The following is a 27668-nucleotide window of genomic DNA, read 5'->3' as shown; positions in this document are numbered from 1 at the left end:
GGACTTTGTGCAGATAACCCCCAGTATCACCCCAGAGCCAGGTAGACTTGTTGGGTGCCTAGACCCAAAAGAGAGACAACCATCACTGCAGTTTGGCTCTCAGGAAGCCACATTCACAGGAAAAGGGGGAGAGTACCACATCAAGAGAACATCCCATGGGACAAAAGAATCTGAACAACAGCTTTCAGCCCTAGACATTCCCTCTGACAGAGCCTACCCAAATGAGAAGGAACCAGAAAACCAACTCTGGTAATATGACAAAATAAGGCTCCTTAACACCCCCCAAAAATCACACTAGCTCACCAGCAATGGATCCAAACCAAGAAGAAATCCCTGATTTACCTGAAAAAGAATTCAGGATATTGGTTATTAAGCTAATCAGGGAGACACCAGAGAAAGGTGAAGCCCAATGCAAGGAAATAAAAAAAAAAAAAAGACACAAGAAGTAAAGGGAGAAATATTCAAGAAATATTCAATCTCAAATTGAGATTCAGAGAAGCTAAGTGACTTAGTCATGAAAAATTGGCTAGTAATTAGCAAAGTGTAAGTTAAAACGTAGGTTCTAAGCCCACGATATTCTCCCCTTTTGTAAGGTTATGGATTCTTAATCCTACCTATTCTTCAAGATTCTTATTTTTCAATTTACCAGCAGTGCCCAGTCACCAAAGATTCCTTCCTCCCCTGAACTCCTGCTAATATCAGTGGCCATTTATTTTTACCCTCACTGACAGTGTACTTTGTGACATTACATAATATTCTGTATGCGTATTTCCTGGCTACTCAACTGTACCATAAACTTCTTGAGGTTTCTGTGTATCTTCTCTATTGTTTGTAGACCTCTGATGAATAGATCATCTGTTTTATTTTGTATTTGTTTATAGCTGCCTGATATTCCTTTACCTGCTCCTAACATTTGGTATATCCCTATCTTTGGTAATAGCACCCTTTAGGGCATAACCAATCTTCCATGGCAGGTAGTTTTGGTAGCAATGTCAATCAAGGTTTTTTGCTCTCCCTTGAACAAGGGGTGTTCTTATAATCCACACCAGGCTCATTAGGCTCTCTTCATAATTTGAATTTGAATCAAACATAGGCAAAGGAGAAGGAAAATGGTTGGAGTTGATATATCACAAAGGCAACATCCTAAAAAGACTTTTCATTCAATCCTGCTACCTGAATTCTCAAAGCTGTCACAGTTGCTGTTCTTTTAAAGGCCAAGTAATTTAGTCTTTCCTCAGTTTCTGGCTGAGTTACTTCATATCTTTCCAGCAAGTTTCACTTTTTGCTTGAATCAGGCAGAGTCACGTTCCGATACTTACAAACAAAGATACTTATTTGATAAACCCACAAAGCTTCGTATAGAGGGAATGCTAAGTATTTTTAAATGTTTTGTCCTTATGCAGATTATATATGCTATTTCATACTGAAAAAAAAAAAAAAAAAAAGCAAACAAATGGCCTTGAGGTGTAGCATTTCTATTGGTTAGAATTTTAATAACCAACAGGCTAAGCTAACATTGGGAGCTCATCTTCATTGAAATGATTTTTATTATAGTTCAGCACACTGGTTTGGTGACTCACAAAGTGATAATTCACTGCTGCAAATTAACAAAGCATTTTGTGGTGAGGGTAGTAATTACAATAATGATACCCTTTAGTGTTGACATTTTGGTTAACCCATCTGTTTTCCTTTTCTTCCCAAATACCATAACAGCCAATTGTGACCATCTGAAATTTTTATATTACCTTACTACAAGATACATCTGATAAGTTTAACCACATTCCTCCTTTTTACCTAGTTGAATATTTTAACATACTCTATAGCTTCTTGTTAAAAGCACTGGATTAGTTTTAAAATCACTGAGAAATTATCATTAGAAAAATTTAGGATAGTAAATGGTATCATTTTTAAAGCATAATCAGTGTTCTATGAGGGAAATTCCCCCTGCTATTTTCTTTAAGAAGGCAATCACTAAGAAAAATCAACCAAGAAATCCTTCATAATACAACTGAAATTAAACAGCAATTCTAGCTAATTACACATCAGTAGTTACTTAATTCTATTTCAAACAGAATACAGACCTAAGCTAACTATTTCTATGTGCTTCAGAAAATTTCTGTCATTTTAGACATTTACATTTACTCACAATCCTTTGTATTCCAGGACTATCCTTTGAGTCCTAGACATTATGGGAATATCATGCATGTATATGATATTTCTCTTTCTAAATGACAAGTGTTTTCCTAGAAAATTTCCCAGAAGATAAAAATCTTACTGAAAAGTTGGGGGTGGAGTGGGGGACAGATTTTAAAACCTTCACTTCTTTCACTTTTGGAACACCTATTGCTACATGATAGTATTTCCCACAAGATTATTTTTTATTTTATTTGAAGTTGGCAAAAATCTTTGTGCTGAATCCTTTGAGCATACCTCTAGTGATAGATGTCAGATCAGTGCTGTGTAGAAGAACTTTTATTTGACAGGTAGATGACAGAAAGAAGCCTCTCTCCAAAATACAAGATGTAACTGTAAAATCCTTCAGTGAGATTAACGTAATCTTTTGTTCCTATGTATAAATGACTTACTCATTCTTGCTTCAAAGAAATTAGTTCATGTAATTAATTTGAATAGTGTGAAATTAAGACACTTATAAGGTACATATTTCTTCAAATTAGAATGGTTTAAAATATTTTTATATGAATTAAATGCAAAATAGGTATCTAATACAAATTTCTAATGATATTTTAACTTATACTCTTTTTATAATTGTCAAGCAAGAAGACTTTTAGATTTACTCACCGTGCATATAGCATATACTCTAGGCAAGTAGCACCATGGTAAAGAGATGACTCTATTAACATTGGGTATATGGTATACAATACAATGTTAACGTCCTAAATACTTTATTTTATCCTATAAATCTGGCATGATTTAGTACAGTTTATTACAAGCATTGCCTTATTCCCTCTGGCATTATGAAATGATTTTACATGTCCCCAAATATCACAAGAAGATGAGGGTAAAATGTTTTCTTCACAAAATCCAGCATTTCCAGATAATTTTCCCTATTTTCCTTCCTTGTTCTCTTTCCTTACAGCCCTCAAAAATATATCAGGAATAAACAGATATTCACAATTCTATTGTACATCCTATTACTATCTGTAAGTGTTATTCTTTATGTCTATTTGGGTTAGAACTCCCAAGATCAAATCATTTTTGATACCTATCAAAGTGCTAGTCCATGTATATGTAATGAACATCAATTTAATGCATGTATAGAAAAGAAAGTCATATCCATTGCTAGATTTGGGATTCTCATTATAATATACTTCAAGAACTAACCAAAGTTCTGCAATGTTTTCAGATGTGAGAGAAAAAAAGTGAAAGAATGGTGAGATGTCAAAGATAGATTGCTTGTTTTCAGATTTATTTTCGTCTCTAGCTTTCTTACAGGCCTTCACCTCAGAGTCTTTTCAGGCTTCTATAACAGACAGATCTTTTCCTTGAATAAGGTGGTTTGCTCTAGCCTAAAAATGGACATGTACAAGCACTTTTGGGCTTCTCTGTATCTTTGTTTGCTTTTCATAAGTCTCAAAAATGTTATTATTAAATGATCCAATCAAAACAAGTTGATTATTATTCAATTTTCTTTTTTACCTCTTGAATGCACTAGATACCAGTGTACAATACTACTTGACATTGAAGAGTATCATTATCTTAGAGTAGAATAAGCAAACTATATTCAAAAATAAATTTCTGGCTATTTACCTCATTAAATTTAGCTTGTTAGATACTTTTTAGAAAGACATAAGTAATAATGTAAATGAAATACGATACTGCATCTATTTTATTTTATTTTATATTTTATTTTGTGAGACATAGTCTTGCTCTGTTGCCTAGGTTGGAGTACAGTGGCGTGATCTCGGCTCACTGCAACCCCTGCCTCCGGTGTTAAAGCGATTCTCCTGCCTCAGCCTCCGGAGTAGCTGGGATTACAGGTACCCGTCATCTCCCCTCACTAATTTTTGTATTTTTAGTAGAGATGGGGTTTCACCATGTTGGCCAAGCTGGTCTCGAACTCCTGACCTCAGGTTATCCGCCTGCCTCGGCCTCTCAAAGTGCTGGGATTACAGGTGTGAGCCACCGCACCTGGCCAATACTGCATCTACTTTATAAAAGTGGGGATTTTTTGTCTATAAACTTCAGTAAAATGTAATCAGCAAATGTTAAGTACTGTATTCAAAAGAATTTTCAAGTCTTTTAGATTTTACTAAGATTTTTAAAAATTATTTGTTTGAATTGAGATATAATTCGCATCCCAGAAAATTCGTCCTTTTTAAGCATACAATTTTGTGGTTTATGCATGATTGCTATTTGCAGTATCACCTTTCATAGACAGGAAGATTATTGTTGTAAATTAGCATTATAAAATGTCATCTTACCTTACAAAGGAAGTTGATCTTAAAACCCAAAGACTGGGCATTTCTTGAGCCTGAGTTCATGTAGTTTCCAACAAGAAGAACTAATTCTAAAAGTCTGTTAAAGCTTTCACTTTTCTTCAGTTCTTCACAGGCAAGAGTTACTGCTATGATGCTTGGTTTGATGTTGTTTACGTGTTCTTCAAATGTGAGTTTGAACAGGATACTACTGAGACGAGGCTGTAACATTTTCACGGAGCTCATCTGTAAGATAAGAAATACTCTATGAGAATATACATTTAATGCCTCTTATTTTATCTCTTTAGTGGGGATAATTTCATAGTCAACACTGTAACATCTCTGCATAAAGTGAATTTGCTCTGGGATTTTAAAAATATTTTTTGCTTTAAACATTCCAAAGAAATATTTTATCAAAGTTTAAAAAGCAGTTGGCTATACAGGTTTTTTAAAACTAAATCATCCTTATGGCATTAATAAAATATTATAGAAGCTGAACAGTTGCTATATGTTAATTGCATAATCATTAGCCATCAATAGCATTCAAACTGCCAACATCTGTCCCTGAGGTGAACTAGGAAAATTTATAAACATGAAATTGAGTTGAGTGAATAGTCGGGCCACAGATAAAAGATGTACATGATGACAGAAAATATAAGTGGAACATTTCCTAAGAAATTACCTATTACTATGCTGTTTGAAATCAGAAGACTAGCTCTGATTGAGCATTTAATAATTTTTAAACTTATGATTTCTATTCATAAAATATATTATTTATATACACTCTAAAGAATTCCTAAAGAATTTCACCTACTTGACAGATGCTGATGTTAAGTAATTAGATGATAGTAAAATCACATGAACTTACTTTTCAAGTACATTATGCAAGAATTCTATATTGGTTTTCTTCAATACAGTTCAACTTTGGTTTTAATTACTTGTTTCATAGCACTGGTGCACATTAAATATTCCAGTTGGTATAGTTACTATGATAATAATTGTTTTTAGTTTTTAATTTCCTATAGCTCCAAGTTGCTCAACTAGTTTTCCTTCACAAAATGAATGCTGGGAGGGGAGATGGGAGAGAGGTAGACACACATGAACACACACAGACACATACATGCACACAGTGAAATTATTAATATTCCTAATTATATTTGTTTTTGTATGTATAGCCTACTTCCTTAAATACAAATGCCAAGTACAGATTAGACACCAAGACGTCTTCAGATAACATGAAGAGAATTTGACCACATAAACAAAAGTTTTTAAACCACAAAGTACCTTTCAAAAGCAGGAGATGAGCTGTTGGGCAGACCATATCTACTCTAATACAGAATCAAGACACAGTCCATTATTTTTCTTCTTCAAACTCGCCCGTTAACCATGAACATCTGCCTCTCCAAATATGAACGCTGCCTTCTACTAATCCTCCTATATGTTTTCATGCTTTTCACAGGCAGATATACAAAAGTATGATGGAATATCTACCTGTTACTATATTTTTGTAGGTCTCATCACTTATGACTTTTTTTTAATCTGGTCAAGGTATTATTATACAAATTATCCTGCTATTTCTTCAGTACTCACATGGCAAGTATAAAACACACCATCTATTCACAAAAAGCTTACAATATAGTCTGAAACTCAACATAAAACCTTGAAAACTATTGCTGGTGAAAAAGCCAGCACATGATTTTAGGTAGGTAAAAAGAAATTAAGTTCTGGAGGTGTTCACTGGAAGAAGAAAAAACTAAACTCTTAGGATTACAGTGTTTAATGAAGACGTCACAGTAGAGGAAATACACATGAAAAAATATATGTATAGGTGTGTGCATGCATATGTAAATTTAAGCACACATAGAACTGACACTAAAAGGAAAAAGTGGCCGGGCATGGTGGCTGAGGCCTCTAAACCCAACACTTCGGGAGGCAGAAGCAGGAGGATCACTTGAGGTTAGGAGTTTGAGACCAGCCTGGCCAACATGGTGAAGCCCTGTCTCTACTAAAAATACAAAAATTAGCATGGTGGTGGTGGCACAGTGCCTGTAATCCCAGCTACCCAGGAGGCTGAGGCAGGAGAATTGTTTGAGCCTGGTAGGTGGAGGTTGCAGTGAGCCAAGATTGTGCCACTGCACTCCAGCCTGGGCAACAGAGTGAGAGAGAAAGAAAGAGAGAAAGAGAGAAAGAGAGAAAGAGAGAAGAGAAGAGAAGAGAAAAGAGAAGAGAAGAAAAGAAAGAAAAGAGAGAGAGAATGGTGTGAGAAAAGGTTTATAGGCTAGATATATATATGATGTATATACCTAGGGGCAGAATTTGAAACAAAGTATCTAAAGAGTCCAAGTAAAGGCCACAGAAGTGGAAGCTAACCACATCAAAGTCTATGTCTCCATGAATTTGCAGGTCTCTTTGTGTATGTTTCTGTGGGAATCACTCTGAGTTTATATATTTTTCTGCCTTCATTTCTGCCTCTACCTCAGTCTCCAAATCCCTCCCCTACTTTATTTTTCCTTTCCTTTTACTGGTAACTGGCCATCACTAGCACTGAAGCATGCTTTCTATCATTTTCTGTTTAGGGAGTAGTTTTTTAGTCTCCCTGGTGACTAAAAAAGCCATAGAGTTGCTTTGAGCAGCTGCTAGTGACCACACACTTGCTCTCCTGGTCATACTTTGCAGAGCTTATAGGGACCCTGTTCACCAAGGTGCCCTTGGTACCAGATGGACAAGGAACAAAACCCTTAGGCATATGTGGGCTTTTAGTCTTCTTCGGTTCCAATATCATGTGCCTTCAATCATATTCTTATCCTTTCCATGTTTTGTATTAGCCTACAATGTTTGGTCTACAAACTCAGAGAACATGGATTTGATCTTTTTATAAAAATATCAGTTCCAATTGAAATTACATAACCAAAGTATGCTTTGATAATGATAGTAACAATGAAAACAGCAATTAACACTTATTAAGTACTTTGTGCCAGACATTTTTCAACATTTGCTTTATATATTTATTAACTGATTTGATTATCATTATTTTCATTCCAAAGATGAGAAAAGTGAAACAAATAGTAAGTAACTTGCACAAAATCAAATTGTATGTTGGAAGCCTGAAGATTTGAATGCAGGCCTTTGGGCTACAGACTCCAGACTCTCAACCGCTACCCCACACTGCCTCTTGAGTCTTATTAGGAGAAGTAACTATGATTGGTTGAAGGAGAGATTAATGGCAGGGAGACCATCAGGAAGTTAGCAAAATGGTGCAAGAAACAGGTAATGAGGTAGCATGTTGACAGTAGGAAGATAAAGAAAACAATGGATATAAAAGATAGAATTAAGAATAAATGGGACTTAGTAACCGATCAGTTATAGCAGGAGAAAGTCAAAGATGGCTCCAAAGTTTGAAGTCTGTTGTGAGGCAGAACAATGTTGGCAATAATGAAGGTAGAAGGAGGTGCTAATTTGGTACAGTTTGTCACTTGGCTGTTTGCTTGTTTCAGGGAATGAGAGTAGATGGATTTGCTTTCCCTGATCTGCTGCTACTTAAATTCCAGTAAGCCAATCAGGGACTAAGGCAGCAAGGGCAGGTAGGTGTAGCTTAGTAGCAACTAAGTCAAGTGAGACTGAATTTAGAAACTGTCATGTGATCTGACTGTGTGAAAACAGTCTGCCTAATTTTCTGGCCTTACGTTTTCCCATCATAAAGTGGGAGAAATTCCTGTAAAGCAGTCTTGTTTTGATGAAAAGAAGGGAGTCAAAATAAATGATCCATACGTTTACTTCCTTCTTTTTTAGGCTCTGCCTCTACAGCTGTGGGAAGGTAGAGTAAAAAGTGCTAGTTCCATAAAGGAAAAGTATTGCCTGGCTGCAACAAAAAATTTGTATTAGCATTTAAGTAAATTCAGTTGACCATCTTCTCAGACATCAAATAGGGCATCTTACTTCTAACAATGATGCTCTTATTTTCCCATTCAAGACTCCAAATCTTGAAGTGATATTCAAATCATAGTAAACACAATGTTATTTATAATAATACCAATCCTTACCAATATTTTAACCTGCAGAATTTCTGAGAGTTGTCCCTTATTTTCCATGCTCACCATATAAAAACTCATAATTTTATGTACTTCAAGCTTGGATTACTAACATAGACTAAATGTTCTCCTTGATCCCTCTCAAATCCTCTCAAAAATAGTAAAATGATACCTACATGATAGGGAAATAATAAAATTGCTTTCTTGACATGTTGAATTTTTGTTATTATTATGATATCTGCTAGGATTTGAAACTATAGTTCTAGGGGTTAGAAGTATTGGAGTTGGCAGATTTGGGAGTTATCTGAATAGATGCTATGGGAGGTAAGGTCATTGATGAGGAGACTGCATAGAGAAAAAAAAAGGAGAAAGGAGTCAAAAGCTACTTCTTGTGGAACACCTAGTACAGGGTCTTGAGTATATCAATATGTGCTGATTGATTTTTAAAGCACTACTTAGCTGACTAACCATTTTCCAGATCTTTTCCCAAGGACAATTGTCTATTCAACAAAATTAATAGCTGATAGTAATATTTTACTTCCACAAAATAATGTCTTCAGTTATAATGTCAAACCAGAATTGTTAGGGAATTAACTTTGTTGAACTGCTATTACTAGATATTAATCTATCATCAGTCAGCCTGCTTTTTGGAAGAAGTTGTATACCGTAAGGGGTTCAAAGTTGCCCTTTGATCTGGCAAAGATTCTCCATTGATTCATCTCCTACAACAAGGTTTGATACATGGCAGGTGATAAAGATGAAAAGTGATTTTAAAAATAAACCATCGTAAAATGAATGAATGAATGGCTTCATTTATATAAATAGGAAACACAACATTCAGTAAAATGCTGGGTCAAGAAGAGGATGCATAGTTTCAAGAGGTATAATAGCAGGCTGATGTGGGGAAAGATGAAGTACATGTAAGGTTATTCATTAGCTTCCAGGTAGGTCACCCCAACAATACTGCCAAGGCCCAATCTTAGCCCAAATTCAGAGCCCCATAGAGCTTTTTTTTAAAGAACTGGATTTAGGAGAATTTTTTTTCTCTAAACCCAGGAAAGAAAGGGTAACAATTATCTGGATTCTCCAGACCCATACCGTAAGTTGCAGTAGGAGAAACAGGGACACTGTAGTTACACAGACGTAGGTTTGAGCCACACTTCTGTCACTTTACTTTTTTGAGAGAGGGTCTCACTCTGTCACCCAAGCTGGAGTGCTGTGGGGTGATCACAGCTCACTGCAACCTTGACTTCCTGGGGCTCAGGCGATCTTCCCACCTCAGCCTCCCAAGTAGCCAGGACTACAGGCACACACCACCATGCCCGGCTAAGTTTTGTATGTTTTTGCAGAGACAGGGTTGTGCCATGTTGCCCAGGCTGGTCTTGAACTCCCGGGGCTCAAGCGATCTGCCCACCTGGGCCTTCCAAAGTGCTGGGATTTCAGATGTAAGCGACCTCACTGGGCCTCACTTTCTAGTTGTATGACCAACTGCAAGTTACCTGGAGTTTCTAAGTATTTCCTTGTCATGAAAATGTATTCACTAAATCATCTATACAGGATGCATTAGAACTTAAATGTGATACTATGTATATCGCTCCTGTCATAGTAACTGACACAATGTAAACACCGTAAAACAATAGTTATTGTCGTTATTACATTCTTTATTCATCCTCAGAAATTGTCAGTATGAAGGAACCGGGATCCTTCTCTGTTCTCCCAAACCCAATGGAAAGTTTCTCTCATTCAAAATTAAGAAATATATTTCCAGGGCTCAGTGAAGAACAGCTCTCATTATCCACTCTAAGTATCATGCTTTATTTAGCTATTTTTAATTCATAATATACATCTACCATTAGAAATGTTATTATTAAAATTGTATTATTACAAAATCAAGAGATGATGGAGGAGGCAAGCTATGCACGTACATCTCTTAACAAAAGCCACAAACCAGTACATTTTGATCATAACCACATAATTTTTGCAACCATAAGTGTGAATTTTTATGATCAGACCAATCAATGTACACTGATAGAAACAGCTGAAACTCCATCAGAGGATTGGGATATGTAAGGAGATGTCCTAGATAACTAAGCTTAGAAATAATAGGAAGCACTGAGCAACATCCTCAGCCACACATACAATTATTAAAAGGCTCATGTCTCATAAAGGCACTTGAATGCACTTAAGCAATATAAGTAAATAAAATAAAAACTCTGCTGAAATGTGTGTTTGTATTTAGTTGTAGTCCCTCGCAGCATTTTAGTTGACTGGCATCCTTTGTTTTATAATTCATTCCTTGAAGTGCTATGGGATGCTGACCAGGGTATTGTATTAGGTAGGGGATTTATTTGTGTTACGATGTACTTGTCTATCAAGTCACATCAAGTGGCTCTCATTTCTTTAGCTGATCTTCACTATATTAAAAAAAAATAAAAGAAGTGCATTGACAGCTTTAGTGAGAGCAACTACAAGTGGGTTATTTCCCCAAAGAGTTAGATACAGTTTTGTTTATATAATTTGAATTTTACACACTTTAGTACCTACGCAGCTCATGAATATTGATCTACTACCCAACTAACCTACGAATCCTCCGAGAAAGGAAAAGAGCACAAATGTAAAAATCATGTGTGAAGGAAAAGGAGATGGCCACATGGTACTCCTATAGTCAGGTGTGGCCTTTAGGGTTATTTCTGTCATCTTTCCTTTTCACTTCTAAGACATATTCCATTAACGCCTATCATATGGGAGCAAAACTGATCCCCCAGTCTCTTCAAAACATAATATTAAGAATTCATTAGAATTAACAGATATATTTGTAACAAATGCATATTTGCTACAAGGTATTTTTTCCAAATAGTTACTCTTTTGATCTACTGTCCATTGAATATACAGAATCATTTTGTATCTGTGACTATAACAAAAAGAATGATCATGAAACCACATTAAAGGAGAACAGACTTAAGTTTCATAGAAGGCAGAACTGCCTACGGAAATGAGATTCAGAGTCAATACTGTCCAGATTTCTGCCTGGAATTGTGGAAATAAGGCAGGGGCATTTATGACACCTATAAAGTAAATACTTCTATCTTCTTTTAGACAATGACCTCCTCCAGGGCAGAACCTCTCCTACTTATACTTATACTCATTCTAATACTTTCTGTAGCAAATCCAGTACCTAGCCTGGACAAAATAACCAATACAAGTGTACCAACTATATGGAGTCAATGCCAAATGTTTGTATATTAGATGTCATGAGAGAAAAGGGTCATACTTAATCTGTGAATTGAAGCCTTGAAAAACTGAGTGTTGAAAACTGATTCTACATCAGAAAAATAATGATGTACTGGTAGCGAATATTTCCCCAAAGATAAAAATATGTGGATATGTGGAATTACCCATCAACAACCCTCTACTTGTCTTTAGAACAGAATACAATAACATTGTGTGCCCCAAAAGGCACTATAAACTCGAAGAATCACACTAAAAAGTTAGGCAAGAATTTTAAAACACCTTTCTGAAAACATGTTTCAGGCCAAGAACGCCATCAACATTTCTCTTTTTTTTTTTTTTTTAAATGGAGTCTCGCTCTGTCATCCAGGTTGGAGTGCAATGGCACGATCTGGGCTCACTGCAACCTCCGCCTCTTGAGTTCAAATGATTCTCCTGCCTCAGCCTCCTGAGTAGCTGGAATTACAGGCACCCGCCACCATGCCCGGCTAATTTTTGTATTTTTAGTAGAGACAGGGTTTCACCATGTTGGTAAGGTGGGTCTCGAACTCCTGACCTCGTGATCCACCCACCTCAGCCTCCCAAAGTGTTGGGATTACAGGTGTGAGCCACCGTGCCTGGCCACAGTCATCAAAATTTCTGTGGTGGTGTTAGGAATTAGTGATATGTGGGTGGAAAAAATGAAAGGGTTAACTTTTGAGTTTTTAAAAATTTAATGAAAACCAATCAATAGCAAAATTAACTGACATCTACTGACCTAATTTGAATATTCAATTTTCAGGTGGTTTTATTTTACCTTATTTTATTGCAAAAGCTGATGGAAATAAGAAATTCTGTCACAAAAAAATTGATTATTATGAGAAGTTAATAAGAGGGATAAGAATATAAATACATGTACTTGAGAATGAGTCATGGTGAGTTTTCTTTTACCTGATCTCAAAATTGTTAAACCAGCTTTTTCTCAGATAAAATGAATATACATCTGGAAGTAAGAGCTAGCAATAATATTTACAAAAGTGATGAAAATAGAAACAATCAGGGCATTACATATCGAAACACTTAATACTCTGAATGCAGGCATATAAAATAAAGAAAAATGCAATTTTCACACTGAATATGCAAAAGTGAAAAATGATTTGATATTAATGGAACAGAGGACTTACAATTTTCTATCCAAACTAATTGCCTTTGATGATATGTGGAAGGAAAAAAAAGCTTTTAAGAATTTTCTTTTCACCTGGTTAAGCTATCTTTATAGCTCATAAGCTCTTATGAGGCTTTAAAAAAATTAAAAAGCACAGTAAATTTACAGCTGTACTTCCAACTATATGCATAAATCCTCTCCTCCCAACTTCATATATTTGTCCAAAAAAATTTAAATGTGCTGTCAGCAATATCACATAATCTGTGCTTTCTATTATGAAGATTTCTACACCCAAGCCAATTTCAACATTTTTTGTTAGATTATAGCTTTAGAATGTTTTTAATTGAAAAATATGTGTAATTTTGAAGTCAGAAAAACAAAGTACCGATTACTAAGAGAACTAATTATTGCTTTCTTTTCCTCAGAAGATGTGTTAGTTTAATAGATACACACAGTATGGGTCTCCATCCCCTGTGCAAGACAAGTGGGAACTTCCATAGCTCTGAGGTTTGAGAACAGCTGAGCTGCAAAGACACTCAGAAGAGTCTAAAAGCTCCTGCTGAGGGTTCTAACTGCCAGAGCTTTCAAAAATCTGTAAAGGTACAGCACATAATTACAGTGATGTACCAAATTCAATTCTGTGGGAGGCAGGTTGGAGGACAAGTCAGTGGGAAGCTATGCAGCCAATCTACCCCTAAACAAGATTATTGATCACAGAATATGTGGGAGCGAGCATATCCCCCTTACCAGAATCTGTCTCTAGACAGAGGAAAAGTCTCTGGGTTTTTCTATTTTTTTTTTCCCTCTTTTTTCCAACTGGTTGCACATGATTATAAGCAAACCTAATGATGTGGCTGCTAAAAAAACCCAAAGGTTAGAGAAAGCTTAGTAGCCCAGTTACTGCCTTAGATAAGTTTCTTTCTTTCACAATTTCCCCCAGTTTTGTCAATTTTATTGTGTTTTTTTGTTGTTGGTTTTTGTTCCTGAGACAGGTTCTGGTTCTGTTGCCCAAGCTGGAGTGCAGTGGTGCAATCTTGGCTCACTGTAACTTCTGCCTCCCGAGCTCAAACGAGTCTCCCACCTCAGCCTCCCAAGTAGCTGGACTATAAGCACACAGCACCATGCTTGGCTAATTTCTGTATTTTTTGTAGAGACGGGGTTTTGCCATGTTGGCCAGGCGGGTCTCGAATTCCTGGGCTCAAGCGATCTGCCTGCATTGGCCTCCCAAAGTGCTGGGATTCAGATGTGAGCCACCTCGATCAGCCAATTTGTTAATTATTCATTATCATTATTTTAATGAATATTGCAAGAGTAATCTAATTTCTGGCATATTTATACCCCTAACTGATGAGATTTTGTGTCTATGATCTAAGAAGTTATATAATCATGGAAACACTATAGGGCACTACACAGGGTTAGAGTATTAAAATCAGGAAATAAGGCCAGGTATGGTGGCACACAGCTATAATCCCAGTGCTTTGGGAGGCTGAAGCAGGAGGACTGCTAGAGGCCAGGAGTTCAACACCAGCCTGGGCAACACAGCAGGACTCCATGTGTACAGAAAATTTTTTAAAGAAATTAGCCAGGCATGGTGGAACCTGCTACTCAGGAGGTTGAGGTGGGAGGATCACTAAAACCTAGGAGTTCGAGGCTGCAGTGAGGTATGATCTCACCACTGCACTCCACCCTGGCGGACAGAGAGAGAACCTGCCTCTTAAAAAAAAAAAAAAAATCAGGAAATACTATTTATTGTTTAAGAAGGAGAGGAAAGTTTTCGAAAAGGAGCTTAAATTCTTTTATGTTATCAAATGCCACATAGATACAGAATAAGATAGGACTGAAAGAGTCCACTTGATTTTCCATTCATGCAAATACATTCAAGAAATATTTGTTAAGCACATGTGAATAAAATCAACATGATTCGTCCATTTATAGAACTTGCAATATAGTTGGGATTATAGACAGTCAAGAAGTAACCTCATAAATAAACATTTAATTAAAATCCATGATAATTTCTAGAAAGGAAAATAAAAAAGGTAATCTGGGAGAGTTTAGTAGGGAGATGTATTTCTGACTGAAAGGCAAATGAAGGTACCACTGGGAAAGCAAAAATTAAGCTATGACTTGAAGTATAAACAAGAGAGGGAGGCAACAAGCGGGAGTAAAAAAGCAGCATGTGCAATGGTCCTGAGCAGGAAAGAACACGGTAAGTTCAAAATTAAAATGTGGCTGAGGCATAATGAGCAAGAGGCCAAATAGCAGGTGATAAAAGTAGGAGAGGTGGGCAGGTGCCAGACCAGATAGTGTATTCTAGGTCACGGTAAGAAGTTAATGCTTTAGCTTTAGTGCTATAGAACAGCACTGGTATTTTAAGCAGATAAAAATTATGATGCAATACAGACACACTCTAGAAACATCATACTAAGAGTTGTGCCGAGACGGATTTGGAGAAGGGCAAAAGTGGTAGTGGGAAAAACAAGATAAATGTATATTGTGATGGTTAACTGCAATGATGATTCTGGCTTGGGCTAAGATGGTGGTGATGGAGACAAAGAGAAGTGAGTATACTCGATGTGAATTTTGGATGTGAACAGGATTTAAGGGCCTTTCCTAGTTCAATTTCAATGCATTATTTAAGGCAGAATTCTGATCACCATTGGTTGAACAGTGAATGAGAGTTAAGGAAGTAGAGAGAAAAAGGAGACTGATCTTTGAAAAAAACTGATGGTAGGAAATGGAGAGAAAGCAGTAGCAAGCAGAAACCTCAGTCAGGAAGGATTTTTATTCATCCATCCACCCATCTATCCACTCCTTTCCCAGCAGCAAATGACTGAAGATTTTCTTTTTTTCTGAAGAGCAGAGCAGAGTGGAAACTGACAAATTGAGGAAGTAATAAAATAACTAACAGAAGGAAAGCAAATAAGAGATACTACCACCTAAAGTAGGCAGTGCATAACAAAGCCCAAACTGAAGTGAGAAGATTAGCATGTAGTAGAGCATCACATACACACCCACATACCCACAACCCAGGAGCACAGTGGCTAAAGCACTGGCTACAAATACAGACTGCTAACATTTGAATCATTCGAATTCTGTGACTACTAGTTACTGTGTGACCTTGGACAAGTAAACTAATCTTCCTTGGGCCCAGTTTCCTCCTTTTTTTTTTTTTTTTTTTTTTTTTTTTGAGACGGAGTCTTGCTCTGTGGCCCAGGCTAGAGTGCAGGGGCCTGATGTCAGCTCACTGCAACCTCCGCCTCCCAGATTCAAGCGATTCTCCTGCCTCAGCCTCCTGTGTAGCTGGGATTACAGGCATGTGCCACCACGCCCAGCTCATTTTTGCATTTATTTATTTATTTTAGATGGAGTCTCACTCTGTCGCCCAGGCTGGAGTGCAGTGGTGCTATCTTGGCTCACTGCAAGCTCCACTTCCCGGGTTCACGTCATTCTCCTGCCTCAGCCTCCCAAGTAGCTGGGAGTACAGGTGCCCGCCACCACGCCCAGCTAATTTTTGCATTTTTAGTAGAGATGGAGTTTCACCATGTTAGCCAGGCTGGTCTCGGACTCCTGACCTCAGGTGATCCGCCCACCTCAGCCTCCCAAAGTGCTGGGATTATAGGCGTGAGCCACCACGCCTGGCCAATTTGTGTATTTTTAGTACAGATGAGGTTTCACCATGTTGGCCAGGCTGGTCTTGAACTCCTGAACTCAGGTGATCCTCTCGCCTCGGCCTCCCAAAGTGCTGGGATTACAGGCATGAACCAATGCACCTGGCATTCTCATCCTTAATATGGAGCCATTAATAGTGCCAAACTCGCAGGGTTGTCATGAGAAATACATAAGTTGGTGGAAGTAAAAATGCTTCTCATAGAATCTGACAAGTTAAGTCCTCAATATTTATTTTGTTTCTATCCATACTAATAGCAACAGCAATAATGTTCATGATAATTGAGCTCCTCTATTTCTGAGGTTTGACACAGAATGAGTAAGTAAAAGATATATAGCTACAGAAAACTTTGTAGGTAGAAGAGATATTGGAGGTTCTGAAGTCAAAGTGCTTTCTTTATTCTCTGGCAAGTAACAGGTTAGGATGTTCGCGGTAAGTTAAAAGAATGGGGAGGAGACAGAAGACTTGAGGAGAGAAGGAAAGGTATGGTATGGCCACTATGGAAAAATGAAAGGACGCAGAATAGGGAGCGAGTGAAATAACTGTTAAAACGGCAGTGAGAGTCTGGTTGAGGTAAAGGCTAAAATGTCAAAAAGATACCAATTGACTCACTTCACCAAAGGGAACAGAAAGGAAGAAAGCAAGACAGTCAGAAGTACAGTGAGAATGTGAAGGAGCTTGGATTTCATTCTGTAAATTCAGGGAGATACTGGAGGTTTTCCATATAGAAATCATGTGATAAATACACTAATAATGTTAACAAGAGAAGTGAGCAGAGGCAATGAGCCTTTCCAGTTTGGAGCCTCTCTCATGACTGCAGATGATTCTATTAAACAATTTCCAAAATTGTCCTCACATTAGGCTGTTGATATATGTTTAAGGGTTAAAAAGCGTTTGGATGTATACACACAGAAGTGAATTGAATTTCAGCATACACCTAGAGAGACACGTTTTAGCAGAATTTCTATTGTTACAGATTTAAATTATACTACTTTCTAATTCAGGCTCAGACTTGGGCTTAATAATTGTCCTGTAATTCAATTCCATAAACATTTATTTACTGTCTATTTTATACATAATATTGTTCTAAACACTGAAAAGTACACGTTTAAAAAACTAAAGTATATCATTGTTTAAAAAATATTTCCTTGATGTGAATGCAGCTAAACTTTATTGGGCAAATCCTGACTGATACTATCTTAGGTAATTTACATGGTGTAAACTAGTTTGTAATGTCCTTGACTTTTTACCCCCCACAGACATGTAGCTAAGAATGGTGAGAATAAATAAGGGGACTAGGTTACTTCATGTACACACAGCCTCAGAATTATTTATGGTTATGTGCATAAACAAGAAATCTCTTCCATTTTCTATTTTGCTTTTAGTTCAGAAGGTATATTGCTTTTTATGTCCCCAAACTTCATTTCCTCAGTGTGGTACCAAGGATATGCCTCTTGAAAGGACTTGCTTGGCAAACTAATACATCTTCCAAGATAAACTGCATTCAGAAAAAAAAAAATGACTTCAGAGAAATTGTGTAGTATACCTACTGTAAAACTCATAACCATCATGACACAGCTGAATTCTCAGAGGGTATATAGCCTTGCTTCAATTATAATATGAATCCAAGCAGCTCAGGCTTCAAATGTGGACTTTGGTCTAAATAATTGTATTACTCAATATTGTGCTAAATTGCTTTTAGTTAACAAATGATATCTATCAAATTTAGAATTTAGTTAATTCACCTTGTTCAAAAATAAGAGAAACAAATACCTTTCTCAGATACCATTATATGCTCTATCTGATCCCAAATATACATTCCTGATTTTCTTTGCAAGAATTTGATAGAATCCTTCTACATAAGTGTAGTCAATGCCATGTCTCAAAATTAATAAACTCTAAATATGGGTGAGCATTTATTGCACATGTTCAAAAGGAACATGCTCAGTCCCATCTAGCACAGTTTGACTTTAAACATGATTTTTAAACTACAAGGTATCAAATTAGATCAATTCTAACATACTATACTATTTAAAAGTTTACAGAATATTTTGGATAAGGCTGAAAATGTTTGACTATTAGGTCCAATGGTAATTTTAAAATTCTTAGTATGCAAATGGAAAATGTTCAGGGAGCCAGGGTAAAGTTGGTGACCATAATGGAGCTATTTATTCATACGGCTAACAAACTTGCACTGAACACCTAAGTAAAAAATAGCTTTTTCTCCAAGAAATTAAATAAATCATAGTGCCCTCTTTTCCTGCCATTTTTTGTTTTTGCTTTTTGTCAACTATTTGAATAGTCAGTTTGGGGAATACTTAAAATATAACTATAATCTTGAATTCAAAATTTATACTTATTCATCTTTTGTACCCCTTAATATGAAGGGTGGGATAAGAAAAAATAATTCATTCCAATAATAATTTAACTACATGATGATTTCAAGACATGATGTATAAGATTTTCTTCCCAACTAAAACAGTACGTTTCAAGCTTTAAATCAATTAATGACAATATACGAAATCTGAAAATCCTTGTACTTTTTCTGAGACGATATATACCCTAGAAAAAGAGTCTCTATTACTTTGCTAATTATCTAGTAATTACCTTTTATTTTAACCTATTTTTGGGGGGTCAGATTCTAACATAAAGATCTAAATGGAAGGAAAAATAGCCCACATAATAATAATGTATACTGTTTGCATATATTAATAGAATTAAAAATTGGCACTGTTATACAAAAGATCCCCTGAGATATTTTGAAGTATTTTATGAATGCGTATATTTTATTATTTTTCAATGCCATGACAAATAATAATAGGTAAAAAAGGATTTTTTCTGACAGCCAATATTATATTAAATTATGTAGCAATACAGTAATGAAAAAAGAATTGACAACTGAAATGTCTTTCTTTTCACTCTTTCTGGCAAGTGTTAACCTCCCAGCTGAGTTTGTGGTCCCTCATGTTGGATACATACCACAACTCCAAATTGTTCAGGCTCACAGAGGTCATCATATTCATTCTTAAGCTCTGCTAATTCATTGAGTATCTTCTGCTCAGGAAGATGTTTCACAAGGTTCTAAAAAGAAATAAAAGTATAAAAGTTTAGTGTTTTAGTATTAGAATTTTTAAACGTGCGTTAACAATTATGAAAGTGATTAATTGGGACAGGAAATTTCTGATTATGGTTCTGTTATGGTACCAGAGTATCAGCCCTTCCCCACCCCTCCAAAATTTGACCTAAAAATGAACTACAATAAATTGTGAATAAAATGTATAAACTTGTTTGGTTTTTGTACAATATAGCATATACATATTGAATAAAAGATCATATAAGAATAAATGGTATTCCAAAATTGAGTAAACTTCTGGGACTTAAACATATAGAATACTTTTTAAGCTTTATTTCCAGTCATAATAATTAGTCAATCTAAACTAAAAACAGAAAAATACTACGTAGAATTTGCTTATGTACAATAATACTAAAAAAGAAAGGATCAACTCTACCATTCATAATTTTTCAAAACCTGGAATCATCTTCAATCTTATAAATTACAGTTGGTTTGTACAACATCTCCCATTATCTACAATGTCTATATTTAAGTCCACAATGCATTCCTACTTTTAATGGAGAATCAAGCAAAAGTGATGAAGTCTGATGCATGCTCAAATTTGATGACTCTTATGAAGTGAATGTTTGTGTCCCTCCAAAATCCTTATGCTGAAATCTAATTCTCAACGTGATTATTCTTAAAGGCAGCACCTTTGAGGGGCAGTTAGGTCGTAAGAGTGGAGCCCTCACAAGTACGATTAGTTCCCTGTTAAGAAGAGGCCAGAGAACTAGCTTGCTCTCTTCCCACAATGGAAGCATGCAATGAGAAGTTACCAGTCTGCAACCCAGAAGAGGGCCCAACTATGTTGACATCCTGAACTTGGACCTCCAGCCTCCAAGATAGTGAGAAATAAATTTCTGTTGTTTATAAGCCTCCCAGCCTTATACAAAACACCCCAGCTAACAAAAGCAAAATGTACATTCTTCTCAAATGCACATAAAACATTTTCCAGGATAATCATGTCAGGCCACAAAACAAGTCCTAATACATTTTAAAAAATTAATATCATACAAAATAGCTTTGTGATCACAAGTGAATGAAACTAGAAAGGAATAACAGAAGGAAAAGTGGAAAATCCTCAGTTATGCAGAAATTAATAAATAAAATTTTAAGCGACCAATGGGTCAAAGAAAGCACAAGGAAAATTAGAAAATACCTTGAGAGGAATGAAACTACAAATACAACATATCAAAACACACGGAATGCAGTGAAAGCAGTGCTAAGAGGGAACATTATAGCAGTACATGCCTACATTAAAAAAAAAAAAAGACTTCAAAACAATAAACTAACTGTACATCTTAAGGAACTAGAAAAAGAGGAGCAAACTAAAGCTAAAGCTAATAGCAGGAAGGAAACAAAGATTAGAGAAAAACAAGATAGAAAACTTAAAACCTGCCAGGTGTGCTGGCTCATGCCTGTAATCCCAGCACTTTGGGAGGCTAAGGCAGGTGGATCCCTTGATCTTAGGAGTTTAAGACCAGACTGGGAAACATGGCAAAACCCTGTCTCTACAAAAAATACAAAAATTAGCCAGGCCTGGTGGCTCATGCCTGTGGTCCCAGCTACTTGGGAGGATCACTTGAGCAAAGGAGGTTGAAGCTGCCGTGAGCTGTGATTGTAACACTGCATTCCAGCCTGGGCAACAAAGTGAGACCCTGTCTCAAAAAGAGAAAACAAAAAAACAAAAAAACAAACAAACAAAAAACAGAAAAGAAAAGAAAAAGAAAACTTTAAACCAATAGAGAAAATTAATGAAACCAAGCCAAAAGTTGTATATTAGTCCATTTTCATGCTACTGATTAAGACATACTTGAGCCTGGGAAGAAAAAGAGGTTTAAGGACAGGCGCAGTGGCTCACACCTGTAATCCCAGCACTTTGGGAGGCCAAGGCAGGTGGATCACCTGGGGTCAGGAGTTCAAGACCAGCTTGGCCAACATGGTGAAACCCCATCTCTACAAAAATACAAAAATTAGCCGAGAAAGATGGTGGGTGCCTGTAATCTCAGCTACTCGGGAGGCTGAGGTGGGAGAATCGCTTGAACCTGGGAGGCGGAGGTTGTAATGAGTCAAAATCACGCCACTGCACTCCAGCTTGAGCAACAGAGCAATACTCCGTCTCAAAAAAAAAAAAAAGGTTTAATTGGATTTACAGTTACACATGACTGGGGAGGCCTTAGAATCATGGTGAGAGGCGAAAGGCACTTCTCATATGGCAGTGGCAAGGGAAAATGAGGAAGAAGAAAAAGCAGAAACCCCTGATAAACCCATCAGATCTCGTGAGACTTATTCACTATCACGAGAATAGCACAGGAAAGACTGGCCCCTATAATTCAATTACCTCCCCTTGGGTCCCTCCCACAACATGTGGTAATTTGGAAGATGCAATTCAAGTTGAGATTTGGGTCAGGACATAGCCAAGCAATATCAAGTTAGTTCTTTGAAAAGATCAAAACAAAACAAAACAAAACAAAAAAACAAATCACAAACCTCTAGCTAGATTGATGAGTTTAAGAAAAAGAGAAAACTCTAGTAATTAAAATCAGAAATAAAAGTGGACATTACTACTGATTTCATAAAAAGAAAAAATTATAAGAGAAAATTATGAACAATTATTTACCAAAAATTTGAATAACCTAGAAGAAATGGACTAGTTCCTAGAAATAAAAAAAAAACTACTAAAATGGACACAAGAAGAAATAGAAAATCTGAATAGATCTATAACAAGTAAGTAGATTGAATCAGTAATCAGAAACCTCCACATGAAGAAATGCATAGGACCCAATAGCTTCACTGATGAATTCTACCAATATTTAAAGAAGAATGTATACCAACTCTTCTCAACTTTACCCAAAAAATGAAGATGGGAAAACTTCCTATCTCTTTCTATGCAGCCATCATTACCCTGATAAGGAGGTTGGTAGAATATACTACAAAAAAAACCAACAACTCTAGGCCAATATACCTTATTAATACAAATGTAAAATTCCTCCAAAAAATACTAGCGAACTGAATTCAGCAGCATAAAAAAGGAGTATGCACCATGATCAAGAGCAATTAGGCAAAAAGGAAACAAAAAGATACGTAATTAGGGAAGGAAGAAGTAAAAGTATTTCTGCTCACAGATGACATGATCTTATATGTAGGAAACATTAAATCATCTGCAAAAAACTGATGGAGCTAATAAATGAATTCAACAAAACTGAAGGTACACAATCAACGTGCAAAAATCAGTTTGCATTTCTATGCACTTGCAATGAACAGTCTATAAAAGAAATTAGTAAAACTATTCAACTTACAATAGCATCCTCAATAAAATACTCTCTCACACCCAGAAGAATGGCTATTTTCAAAACAGTGGAATATAACTCGTGTTACTGAGGATGTGGAAGAACAGGAACGCTTGTACATTACTGGGGGTTATGTAAAATGATGCAGTCCCCATAGAAAACAATTTGGTGGTTCCTCAGAAAATCAACACAGAATTAACATACGACTCCAAAATTCCACCCCTTATATGATGGTTATGTGTCAACTTGAGTGGGCAAAGATGTGCCCAGATTAAACATGATTTCTGGGTATGTCTGTGAGGGTGTTTCAGGATGAGATTAGCATTTTAATTGGTAGACTCAGTAATGTTGATTGCCCCCTCCCCAGTATAGGTGAGAATCAGCCAATCATTTGGGGGCCTGAACAGAACAAAATAGCAGAAGGAGGAGAAATTCATCCTTTTGCTTCCTGTCTGCCTGCTTGAGCTGGGACATTGATCTTCTCCTGTCCTTGGACTGGGATTTACACCGTGAGCTCTCATGGTTCTCAAGCCCTCCGACTGAGGACTTGGACCAGATTTACACCACTGGCTTTCCTGGGTCTCTGGCTTACAAATGGCAGATCATGAGACTTCTCAGCTTCCATAATGCAGTGAGCCACCTCCTCATAATAAATCTCTTTATGTACACATGCACGCGCACACACACACACACACACACGCACACACTCTATTGGTTCTGTTTCTTTGGAAAACTCTAATACACTTAGGTATGCACACAAAAAATTAAAACCAGGAACTCAAACAGATACTGTACACAAATGTTCATAGCATCATTATTCAATATCCAGAAGGTAGAAACAATCTATCTGTCTATCAGCAGAAGTATTGATAAAATGTAGTATGTACATACAATGGAATCTTAGTCATAAAGGAATGAAGTTTTGACACATGTCATAACATAGATAAACCCTACAAATATTTCACTTAGTAAAACAAAATAGATATAAAAGAACAAATATTGTATGATTCCACTGATATGAAGTATCATCAATAGGCAAATTTTTAGAGACAAAAAGTAGAATTGAGGTTACCGGAAGCTGGGGGTAGAAGGGTATAAGGAGTTATTGCTTAATAGGTTTAGAGTTTCTGTTTGGGATGATGACAAAGTTCTGGAAATAGTGGTAATGGTTGTACAACAACACAAACGTACTTAATGCTTCTTTATTATACACGTAAAATGGGTAAAATGGTTAGTTTTATGTTACATATTTTTCCACAATGAAAAGATAACTAGGGTAGGGAACACACAACCTTATACCCCCACTATAAGTACCCTTTTGTTCTCCTCATTTATCTCTTCCCTCCTCTCACTCAATTTTGCCTTTCCATTAAGCTCTGGGCCTGCAATGGCACCAATCATCTAATCAATGAGACCCGTTCTAAAATATTGCACCCTTTGACTTAAATATAAATATGGATATAACCACATATATGAATACTGAAATGAAATCAAGGGCATCCATTATTTTGCTCCATTAGTATTATTTTCTCTTATAGAATAAGAAGGTAAGTAAATACCAAGATATTATTTCCATTTTTTCAAATATTTTTGATGCATAGAAATTACTCAATTGGTTTTTAAAAATTGTTTCTGTTGATGGGATTTTTTTTTGTGAAGTATATATGTTATTAAGAAAAACAAAGACTCAGTTTGGTAACTTGCATAATTTTCACCACAGTGAAACTAAATTAGAAAGATTAAGATCATTAAAATTATTTAAAATCAAGTCTGCATATTTAAAAATCTCCACCTCCATTTTAAGCTATAACTGTGAAAATAAGTATTGTGGAGTGAATCAAGCCTAAAATATAATTTTAGCTGGGAATGTGAAACTTTCGTTATTTTATTTTTCTTCTAGCTATAGGTAACCTGTTATTTTCAGAATGAAGGCGCCACAGTGGGAGGTGACATATCTTCTCTTTCTCTATTCAGCTGTATGAAATATTTAACACATTTAGTGGCCTTGGATGTATTCTACTCTGAATATCATCTTATGAGTTATAAGCTTATATAACTGCCATTGTTTAGTAGGTTGTACTTGCAAATTAGAATAAAACTCACTCTCAAATGTGCAGCAGATGCAGACTACCACGATAGTACATATTGCTCTTATGAGTCACCTACCTGTAGGATCTCATGTTGCAAGTGGTCCTTGTAGTCAATGCCTAAACATATTTGATTTTTTAATATATGTACATACTAAGCTTTGTAGACAAAGATGTAGTATAAGGTTGGATAGTAGTATTTTTTCATTCCCATAAATTCCTAAATAAAAGAGGAAGGAAGATAATACATAGAGACAGAGATGTAATGGTATTCATTTACCTCCACTTCACCTACTCATCAAAAGCATACCAACAGAGAAAATGGAAAAAAGGCAGGGGTTCAAGGCACAGCTTGACACTGATACACAGAGTCCTAGGAGTCAGCCTGAAGTATGTTTGTGCGGTGGACTGAGGGGGCTCCCAGGAAAGACATTTTCTAAAGGAAGAGAAGTCAAGCAGCAAGCAGACAGGATTAGTCCAGTGAGAAAACCTGCAATTTGGAAAGAGTTAGGGTGATTCTGAGTGCACTATAGATGTGTTTCTTGGATGTGATTCCAGGCCCAGACTATTCATCCCCAACGTGGTCAGATGTCTGAATACTGTGGAAAGGAGAACTGTGTGAAGAGCACTGCTTTGGTACTCCTCTAATCAAGTACATTTAAAAAGGAAAGCAAGGAAAAAATACATGTTCCCATACTTTGCCAAAGAACACCCCACACCCTTGGCACCTAGAAGGCTTCAATACACCACCAGCTGTGCCCCGTGGGAAACTCCTCCCCTCTTCCCACACACAGTTGTCCCCAGGGGAGAGGATCAAAACAAGAACCCACAGTTGCCACATGGAAGCTGGCAAAATTCATTCAGAGAATGTGTAAGCTATTCCCTGAGACCTCTAGAAACATCTAACGTTGAGACTTTTGATAAGAGTCAGGGTCCTGCAACAGCAGCTACGAGCAAGAGCAAGAAAAATACAGGTGAACTGACATAGATCAGGCTAGACAGTAAAACTGTAACATTCATATTGCCCCAAAACTCTGTACTTAAAAAAAAAAAAAAAAGTAGCTTTTGAATTTAATGCTTCCTTGATACTACAATTGCTTCTGTTCTCTAAATAAACTGCAAAGGTGAGTTAATAGTCGAAGACCACCCTCTATGCTCGCTATAAGTGAAAGGCTGTTCATAGTAGTAAAGGCTAGAAGTGATAAATTTTTAAGTATAACAGATTCTGACAAACTGTGAGTTGATAGGCAAATATCCTGGAAAGTTTCAAGGCACAAGCCCTTCAATTTCTCCCTCCCCCTGCTGCTGCTTACTACTGTGCATATATATATATATATATATTTTTTTTCAAATATTTCAGGATTTGTGTTTAAAAGATCAATTCTGGATAAGTATGAAGGTTTCATCCTAGAAAATGTCAATGAACTGAAGTTCACAAAGAAAACAGCGAAAGAGAAAGCAGCAACTATGTCACTGATTGAGCAGAGTTTTCTTCATCTTTTATGCATCACAAATTTACATTCTGATGACTGTCAGTGTTATGTGAAGGAATTTCTATGAATAGACCACATGCTTTTAACTACTTTTTACATTTTGGGAATTATTCTGTAATACTTCCAAAACTTTATTTCCTTTAAATGTTAATTGAACACTTAAAGGTTAGTTAAGTAAAGGTATTGAACCATAATGCCCTTTCCTTCTTGCAAAAACATAACCTTTCTTTTTTGTCTCCTATCTCATTAAGTCACTTTACTAGTAGAAGAACTAGTAGAAGAACAGCGTTAGGTTCATTTTGATGAAGACCATCAATTCCACATAAATGAATTGGGGCCAATATTTCTTTATAAAAATACATATTTTATATATATTTATTAGTAATGTCTTACTTTAACTTATGTTGACAATTGTGTATTTTTAAAAATCCAGATAAGAAACATTTCCCTTGGCCAGGCGTGGTGGCTCACGCCTGTAATCCCAGCACTTTGGGAGGCCGAGGCGGGTGGATCATGAGGTCAGGAGATCGAGACCATCCTGACTAACACGGTAAAACCCAAACTCTACTAAAAATACAAAAAATTAGCCAGGTGCGGTGGCAGATGCCTGTAGTCCCAGTTACTCGGGAGGCTAAGGCAGGAGAATGGCATGAGCCCGAGAGGTGGAACTTGCAGTGAGCTGCGATCCGGCCACTGCACTCCAGCTTGGGCAACAGAGCAAGACTCCGTCTCAAAAAAAAAAAGAAAAAGAAAAGGAAAGAAAAGAAAAGAAACATTTCCCTAAAAGTCCCTTGGCTAAATCTCTATCATCATAACACATCTTTTCCCCATTTTGCTTGGTCAGAAAACACAATTCCTTATCCATGTTTTTCAGAACTTTCTTATGGTATATGGCTTAAATCACTGTGTATGTGTTTACTGCTCTTAAATCATGTGTTTTTTTACTTTTCTTTGAATTAAACGACAAACAGTTTCATGCCAGTGCTTGGTTCTATACTTATTTTCTGTTTTATTCATCCATTCTGCCAATATATACTGGATGTCTACTACGTGACTACCACCATGTTAACCACTGGAGATTCTGCCCTCATAAAGATAACAGGGCCAAAAGGGCTGTGTATGTTCTTGTTTACACAGTGGAACACAATCAACATATGAATTAGTAATTTCTCTTCCATTTGAT

General features: G+C 36.5%; 1 protein-coding gene across 6 annotated transcripts in view; it reads right to left on the bottom strand.

The window, feature by feature from the left end:
• The window catches only part of DIAPH2 (diaphanous related formin 2), a 912659-nt gene that overhangs the window by 484551 nt on the left and 400440 nt on the right, over nt 1-27668 (bottom strand). For all 6 annotated transcript variants that reach the window (XM_050775145.1, XM_050775147.1, XM_050775146.1 and 3 more), the window contains 2 exons: nt 19483-19584; nt 4443-4682 (listed from right to left, as the gene is read on the bottom strand). In XM_050775145.1, the coding sequence (XP_050631102.1) occupies nt 4443-4682; nt 19483-19584 (342 nt within the window). The remainder of the gene's footprint in view (nt 1-4442; nt 4683-19482; nt 19585-27668) is intronic.

This window comes from Macaca thibetana, chromosome X (assembly GCF_024542745.1).
Source record: "Macaca thibetana thibetana isolate TM-01 chromosome X, ASM2454274v1, whole genome shotgun sequence".
In the NCBI taxonomy this organism is placed as follows: domain Eukaryota; kingdom Metazoa; phylum Chordata; class Mammalia; order Primates; family Cercopithecidae; genus Macaca; species Macaca thibetana.
Note: the sequence above shows the minus strand (reverse complement) of the source record. Positions and strands in the feature narration are given on the sequence as shown.